Here is a 9,114-nt window from a genome sequence, read left to right on the forward strand (position 1 = left end):
GCGCCGCCGCGGGAGTCAAATTCCGGCGACCGTTCCACCATTCCCGCGAGCCAGCCAGATCGGACCGGTCTGATCCAGATCGGACCGTCCGGACCTTCCGCTGTGGAGATCGGACCGTCCGAACTAAATTGGGTCCGAACCGTCCGATCTATACACGACGGCCCAGATTAGAAGATACCCCTCAGCTGTGGCAGTTTTGTTAAAGAGCCCCTGAGCTTCCTTGGAATCAACCCGCGGCCCACTGCAGTTCAATAATAATTGCAGTTTAGCCCTATTTCTTGCACCAAAGCCCCTGAGCTTTCCAGTTTTTGAACCCGCCGTCCATGCCGCGTGTTTTCACATGCTAGCCCTTGTGTCTACCCCCTTTATTTCCGTTTAGGTCCTCAGTTTTTGCACAGAAACCCCGGTAGTTCTGTTTTTCTTACAAATAGGTCCTTGGATCTTGTTTTAAGCGTAGTTTTCGCGTCTTAGCTCCGTTTTAGGTGTTCTTTATGTCCACGTGATCGTTGTAACGCGTAGAATAGTTCTAGGCCAGTTTTGTGTGCTGTTCTATTGTATTGGTGTACTGTTTACTTATAGTTTGTTATGGTTGTGCATGTGTGTATGTGTGGACTATGCTTGATGATCACGAGTAGACGCGGAGCCTTTGGACCAGTACCAGGAGCCACCATCTTCTGAAGCTTTTGAGCAGCAGCAGGAGAACTTTGAGGAAGGCAAGTATAACATGAACCTCCTATCACTTTTAATACAATTTCATACTGCATTTTAATACTGTATGCCTATAAGGACTTTCCTAGCCACTTTATATCCTTTATATATACCCTTTGGGTTGCATTTTGGTTAGTTGTGCTAGGTTGCTGCGCTATAACACACTTGGTCCTTTTTAATTAATTTGTTAATGATCTTATGCAACTTAATTCTGGAGCCGACCCTCTGTGCTGTGTGCTTGAGTGGTTTGTGCGTCCTTAAAAGATGTTTTTGTAGAAACAAGGTTTAGGGGGCTAGCACGGTGCTTAGTGCTTGGTTGGCCACTCTCCATAAGGACCGGTTCATAGAGCGACAACCTGGGACAACCGCGCAACCACAAGACTGGAATGGGACGGTCTTGACTTACTAATTAGGTCGTGTTGGTTCGGGAGTAACTTACCTGCGTGGGCAAGAGGGGTGGTAAGCTTCAATGGTCCCTGCTCCTCCGGCTTGGTCTGTGCTGTGTGTCTTGTACCCCCGGAGGTGGGCCCCATCGTTGCTGATCCAGAATCCTTAGCGGTTACGCCTTACCAATGTGATCCTTTGTAACGGTCTCGTAGTGCGCTTGCTAGCCATCTCACCTAAGGAAGTGTGATGAACAACTAGCATAGCTCACGACTTGTGGGTAAAGTTGTGCAACCTCTCGAGAGTGTAAAACTGATATATCAGCTGTGCTCACAGTCATGAGCGGCCCAGATCCTCCTTTTGATTAGTGGGGTTATCAACCTTTGATTAGGGAGATTCCCCGGGTGGTTGTGGTTTGGATGTTCTCAGTAGTTCTTAATTAATACTGATTAATTTCGTATGCAATTGGGTTATGGTAATTCATCCACTTGTAGTAATTAGCTTTAATAAAATTTGCTAAGACTAAAAGCTAATGCAGTTGAGTCAGCTAGCCTAGAGCCTCATAGTCTGTGTTATACTTGTTGAGTACTAGTTGGTACTCACACTTGCCTCTCTACTCTTCTGTTCTATTTCGGATATCTTCGACTGCTACTCAGTGCCTGGCAACGTGGAGGACTACATCAGCGGCTTCGACGACTTCTAGGCGTTTGTCTCCCAGTCGACGTCCCTATGGCGCCCAGCTCTTCATGTATTCATTTTACGCTTCCGCATTCCTTGAACTGATTCTTGATTCAGTTGTAATAAAGATATTCATTTTATAATTTATACGCTTTTATTCGTGACATGTGTTGTGATATCTTGATAATCTGTTGTATATATGCGTGACTTGATCCTAGCGCATATATGATTGCTCGATTTATGTTATTATAAATCGGGTGTGACAACACCACTGCTCTATTGGTTATCACCCATGTCACACGAATGACCTCGCCATGAAGGCTTATCCCTGCAAGCACAATCAAGAACACAAGCAAGAATAGGAGATGCAATCAAACAGACTTGATTACGAGATGGGGTCTCACAAACCGATGAACGGCGACACTGTTTGATGACAGAATGAATCTACGCAAAACCCCAAACCCTAAGGTGGAGATGGCTACTGAATAAAAGGGAGCTAGGGGCATGCAAGTTCCCTGGACGCAACCCTAACGGGTTTCAACACAGTACACGGGCTAACGGCCCAAAAGACGGTGACACAACACCTGTCAGATTCTGGATGCCCACTTGTGTGGATGATTCCCGTCGACTCAGAAGGTATTTTGCGGTGGGACCAATTGCATTGGAAGCTCTATGAAATTCTGGTTCCAACAATGTATAGAATGTCCAAATCCGACTCCGTATGTGGCCAGGGCATCAGTTTTGGTGAAGTAAGATTCTGGAATCCGAGGTGGACTCGAATTTGATATTGTTTAGGACTCTAACTTGGGTTGGACGTCTCTTGCTGGTCCTCTCCCCCTCCATGCCTATCTTTGAGTACTCCATCATCATCTCCATAATTCCTAATTATAATAAAATTTTTAGGTAGCAATCTATTCTCAAAATAAGTAAACAAATAACATAGTAACAAGCTCACCTTGTCTTTAGCACGAATGGTTGTACATAAGCATATCACATACTCATCATCCATGTCTCTCACCAAATATGTTCTTATTATGTTTGTATCCATACGAGTCATGTCCTCATCAGGCGGGGCCCGCCTGTCGGGGTCTTCCCTGACGTCGAGCTCGAGCCGGGCTCGGACTCGTGTTGAGTCTGGCCGCATCACGGCCTCCCCGCCGCGCGATGCCCGGGCCCGCAAGCCAAGGCACCCATGGCCGCCCTATTTAAAGCATCGCCAATTCCCTAGGCTCCGCATATCCCACAGACACCGCCTCCTCACCCTCACAACCCTAGCCGTTGCGCCATCCTTTGCCGCCAAGCTTGGGCACGCCGTCGTCGCGCCGTTTCGCCATCGCTCCATTGCCCCCACCCACTGCAGAAGCTCTGCGTCGAGGTGAACATCGTCGCTGCCCCTTTTTCCCTTAGTTTTCTGCTTTTCTGCACGCACAATTGCTTGACGGAGCTCCGCGATCGCGCCCCACCGTCGTCCGCCTTCCTCGGACCCCCAGCGCCTCATGCTAACCCCCTAGATGCGTTCCCCTCCTTGATCTCTTTCACCCAGACCAAACCTGAGTCGAAATAGCAGCCGGAATCGCGTAAACGCGACGGCGGGCTCGCCGACGTAAGATGCCGCCTCCGGCATCCAGCGTCACCGCCCCGGAGCCGCTAGTCGTCCCACGCCGTTCGATCCAGATCTGACGGTCTAGATTAGATCTAGACCGCAGTCAAATAACCGATACTAGTCAACCCAAGGGTATTTTTCACTTTCACCCCTCAGTTCTATCGAAATCAACCCACAGTCCACGGCAGTTCAAAAGTATTCATGAATAGATACTTTTTCTTCTGTTTAGGCTCCTGTCCTTTTCTAAAATAGAGCCTGCCATCCCTAGCCCCTCTATTTTTCAATCTAAACCCTAGGTCTAAGGTTCAATTATGTTCTAGCCCTTGGTAGTTTGTTCAGAGCGCTTCTAGTTTTAAATCTTCTACAAATAAGCCCCTAGAATCATGTTTTAGCCATAACTTCTCCGTTTTAACTCCGTTTTCATCGATTCTCGCGCTCACGTGACCCTTGCAATGCATACAATAGCTTTATAGTGATGTTTTGCTCTGTTCATATTGCTTGGTGTACTGTTTCTTATTTATTGTACTTGTTTGTTCGTATGTACTTGTGTGTTAGATAGACGGTGCGCAGTTCGAGGGTCCGCAAGAGCAAGGTTTGGAAGACGTTCCTGAGCAGCAGCTATTCTTTGATGAAGGAAAGTGGTCCTTGATCATACTCCAATCCTAATAACTTTATAAATACACATATTTACTTTATATGCATGCATGTGTCTAGAATATGATGGATCCCATACTAAGAATGTGCATAGTTTCTTTTGAACTTCCTTGATTAAACTTGGGTTGTTATATTTATATTGTAGCTATGCTAGTTGCTTTTACTAGACTTTGGTTGGATAACCTGAAATCATACTACACTGGTTTACTCATGTTCTGGAATACTTTAATGGTGATAGTTAAGATCATTGCATTAATTGGAACATGGAGAACCACCCAGGAAAATAGAGCAACCACAATACTACACGGCTCTGGTCTTGGCTAATTAATTAGAAACTTTAGCTTGCAATGGTTTTACTGAAAGGGCAAGAGGGGAGTGCGGTTATGGGGTATAGCTCGGTCCTCTTGGAGGCTTTGTTTATGGTCCTTGGCTAAGGTACTGCCTCATTAGGGAGGGTTATGACCACTGCGGCCTAAAACCTTGGCAGACCGTTACAAGTTAGGGAATCTTTGTAAAGGCCTCGTAGTGAATCTCTACCACTCACCTTGGAAATGTTTAAGGGCCTTGTAAACCCGAGCATTAAGGGAAACACGAGTTGTGGCTAAAGTGTACAACCTCTGCAGAGTGAAAACTGATATATCATCAATCGTGCTCACGGTTAAGAGTGGCTTAGACCCTCACATGATAATTGAACTTGAAGATGATCTAAATTGATGTTCTTCATTTATTGTTGATATCTTATATCTTTTATTTATTTAAGGGATGGTATATACTTACATTTAGTTAATGCTTACTAAATAAAACTTGATCAACTAAAAATGCTTATCGCAGTCAAACCTTTTCAGCTTTTCCTTGATTATGGTGTTGCATGACATATAGTTTACTCCACTTGCTGAGTACCAACCATAACTGTACTCACGCTTGCTTTATTAAAACCAATGCTGCTCAGAACAAAATAATTGTCCGGAGTACTGTATGTCTCCCAGTCATCTACCTGTGAAGTTAAAGTCCACTGCTAGATTATAAACGTTTATTATTTCTCTTAAGATTAAGACTTTTGGTCATGTAATAAAGTACTATGATACTCTATTTCGCTATGACATTGCTTCAGGTATACACTTGTATTGTGTATCATTTGTGTGGAACTTGATCCTGACGCACATATGAGATGTATTCGGTTCCATTTTCAAAACTGGGTGTGACAAAAGTTTGGAACTTTTTGCTTCTATGTAACTTGCTCATATTTTTTTAGTTAAAAAACTATATTAAATCAAAGTAACTAGTTCTGGTGCTTAGCAAAATAAGAAATTTTAACCAGAGACTACCTTTGAGTAGATTATCATGTTGGAAATGTTTGAGACATAGAAATTCTGTGGAACTGCGTGTAGAAATACATCTTGATTAATGTAGATGTATCTTGACTTATTTTCTATGCTCTGTATCTTGCACACTGAAACCTAAAAAATTTCCATTAGACTCACCATAAGTTTAGGAGTACTCAGTAAAATGTTGAGCACCAAATTTTGTATGGTTTGTTCTGTATAAATAGATCTTGATCCTAGCAATAGCTGTTTAATGTATTTTTCATGGTTAATCTGCTGGATGAAAATAGCTGGAAATTTTACAATAAGTTTGTACTTAAGTAATGTGCTCTGCATAAAAATGTCAACACCAGAAAATATCTCTACTAGTTGTTTTGTTTTTAATTCATGCTTACTTTTGAAAAATGGCCGTTTATGAAATGACAAAACCCCTCACTTACTTAATGAAGTTAGTTAATCTAGATATTGTTCGATAAATGACTGCCCAAGGAAAAGAAAATGAAGTGCTTTACAACTTAACTTGAGTTTTGTTGAATTACAACTTTATAGAGAAATAGTTATTTTTCTTGTACCATTAAAACAACTCATAAATATGCATTCATATAGAATCGATGACTCTGGCCGACGGAACCTACGAGCTGGTTCCGGAGCCTAAAAGTCAGCAGTGTGAAGCTCGGATCAATCTAACTCATGTCATCAAAGACTTGAACCAAAGTTCAGAAGAGCCCAAGACTAGCTTTGCTCAGGAAGGCAAACCTCGGAGCATAACCCCTACTTTAAACTTATGCAACTTTTATTTATATATGGTATTGTGCATTAAGTTTGTAGGAGTTGATTAAAACCCTAGTTGCATGATTCTAAGTACCTATGATAAGAATACTAGTCTGTGTCAGTTGCTAGATTGCCATGCTAATAGGACTCCGGTAAAAGTCGAGTGATTTCCTGTCACTCATGAGATATTGGAGTTACTTGTTTTACTTATGTTGGAATCATAAGGTTGACGAACGGGGCTATGTTTCGATATATGCTCAATTAACTATTTCTACCATGCGTGATTTGAATAGTTGTTTGATGCTAAAACTTGAAGGTAAGGACTCACTCTTAGATGCTTTTTGGCCAAAACAACCCTTAGTCAAAAGCCTTGCATGTCTAGGAGTCGGCTAAGTATATACCACTAGTCAGGGAAGCCTTGCTGAGTTTTAGTATACTCAGTCTTGCTTGTGGCTTTGTTTTCAGGTGAGATCTTTGAGGATATGGTTGCTAGTTTGACTTGGCCGTGTACTCTTCCTCCTGGTTGGTTGGTGGAATGGGATGCATCCCCAGCCAACGATGATAACGCTGAATGATGTTATGCACAGGCTTCATCATGATATCTTGTATCGTTGTTAGAACTATCGTTTATTTTCCGCTGCAATATTAAACTCTGAAGGTACTTGTCTATGAATATTTTTGAAGTTGATTTGTAATAATAATTCCTGTTGAACTCTGTGATGTAAAATTTGTGCATTGTTGTCATCTCTAGGCTCACCTTCGTGTGGGTTGTATGTATGCATTGTTTCGATCGAAATTCCAGTGGCTGCATTGGGATGTTACCCGACAGACTATTGTTTTACTCCACTTTAAGTGCGTGTTAGCCCGGATTGCCGCTGTGGTGATGGTTAGCGCACTTAACTTGGATTAATTCAGGCAGTCTTGCTGCAGGAGATCTCCATCTCTGAGTTGATGAGCTTTCATGCGGCCGCAAAGACTTTCACAGATGGTTCTGGCACGCGTGATTTCACGGCGTACTCGATCACCTCTTGGTCGCAGTCGTACGACTTCTTCAAGTCACCGCGGAACATGAGTACGCCTATCTTGCCTGGCATCTTGAGTAGTTGGTAGATGTAGTGGGGCACGGCCATGAATTTGACCAAGGCTAGCCTGCCGAGGATGGCATGGTATGACAACTCGAAGTCAGCCACCTCGATCTTTATGTACTCTGTGCGGTAGTTGTCCTTCATCCCAAAGGTGACTAGCAGGACCACTGAACCGAGTGGTGTAGCCGCGTTTCCCAGGATGATGCTGTAGAATGAAGCTCTACTAGGGGTAAGCATGTTGGATATGTTCAGGCCCATCTTCTTCAAAGTACTCGCAAAGAGTAGGTTAGGGCCGCTCCCGCCATCGATGAGTACTTGAGTCAACTATGAGCCTGCCATAACAGGATCTAGGACAAGCAGGAATTTTCCTAGCTCGGAGAAGCTGATCCACTGATCATCCCTAGAAAAGGAGATCGGGACCTCATTGTATCTCAGAGGCTTTTGTATGGCGGGCTCGACAAAGAGGATTTCGCGTAGGGTCAGCTTCTGCATGCGCTTGGAGGTGAAGCCCGCATCTCCACCAAAGATGACGTTGAAGACATTCTTCGGGTCTTGGAAATATTGAGCCCCCAACTTGTCACCCTCGTCGTCATCCTCGTGATCCTTTCGCTTTCTGTCTTGAGGAAGGGGTGGAGCATTGAGGGACTTGCGGAGGCTGACGCACTCGAAGAGCATATGCCATGACTTCGGGTGCATCGGGCATTGTTTGTGCAGGACTTTCTCAAACTATGCTTGATTGCTCCCTGACATCTTGCCCCACGGACTGCACTTAACAGCCATGAATTCTTGGTCTGGCTTGCATTTTTGGTGATTCCCCGAGTTGTTCTGCTGGCCCTTGTCGAAATGGTTGTTGCCGTTGCCCTGCTTGTCATTGTTGCGCTTAGGGAAGCGATCATTCTCCTTGTCCTCCTGGTCCCCACCGTGCCATCATGTCACGTAGCTCCACGGCAGTAGTCGAGCGGTTGCATCCAAAATTGTGGTAGGTGCTTCGAGAAGAGGCTGTTCCGGAAGTAGCGGATGATGTCCTCGTCAGTAATGTTGGCGATGGTGGCTCTCATCTCGAAGAAACGGTGGGTGTAGGACCTCAGGGTCTCGTTCAACACCTGCTTGACCTGGGACAAATCAAGATGAGTACCTGCTCGAATCATGGATCCTTGGAAGTTGTCGATGAAGGCCCGCTTTTGGTCCTCCCAGGAGTCGATGGAGTTTGGTTTAAGGCTTTCAAGCCAAGTGAGGGGTGCGGATTCTAAAGCTACCGCTTGAGGTCGTACTTGGCACGCCAGCTGTTGGTGTTTTACTGCCACGCCCACTAAGGGATACCCCTGAGGTGGTGAGTTTGTAGGTAGGGTGTCACCAAGATCAAGAACTCAAAGGTGCAAGGAACACAAAATTTAGACAGGTTCGGGCCACTGAGAGCGCAATACCCTACGTCCTGTGTGTGGTTTGTATTGCCTTAGGTGTTGACGTTGTGTCTTGGGCGATCCTCTATTTGGAGGGGGTTCCTGCTCGCCCTTATATAGTTTGGGAGGACCGGGTTATATAGGAATCCTAGTTAGATACAAGCTTAGGAGTCCTACCCGAGTACTTTTCGGGTAGTTTCCTTTTGTTCCGACTAGTTCTACTACGATATGAGTAGTTCTACTATGATATAAGTAGTTCTACTACACTACGAGTAGTTACAACTGGTTTTGGGCGTGGGCCATGTCCCATCCATTATCCTGTAAGATGTAGGCCATGTGCACAATCCTGTGGGCTCGGGTCTGACAAAAGAGTTCACTAGGTACATAAACGGGACATTATGAATAAGTTATAGACTATATTTCGTACAGGGGTAAGTTATGATAGAAGATATGAATAAGGGTAATGTGACACACACAAAAGCCAATCTCAAGATAAAGAATAACGAATA

At 44.4% G+C, this 9,114-nt stretch overlaps 1 protein-coding gene across 1 annotated transcript; it reads right to left on the reverse strand.

Moving 5' to 3' along the window:
* Positions 1-7,079: 7,079 nt before the first annotated feature.
* On the reverse strand, positions 7,080-7,463 carry LOC112885422. Its single transcript, XM_025951043.1, has one exon. It carries the CDS (start codon positions 7,461-7,463, stop codon positions 7,080-7,082), a length of 384 nt encoding a protein of 127 aa, XP_025806828.1.
* Positions 7,464-9,114: the final 1,651 nt, after the last annotated feature.

The sequence above is a fragment of the Panicum hallii genome, chromosome 3, assembly GCF_002211085.1.
Source record: "Panicum hallii strain FIL2 chromosome 3, PHallii_v3.1, whole genome shotgun sequence".
In the NCBI taxonomy this organism is placed as follows: domain Eukaryota; kingdom Viridiplantae; phylum Streptophyta; class Magnoliopsida; order Poales; family Poaceae; genus Panicum; species Panicum hallii.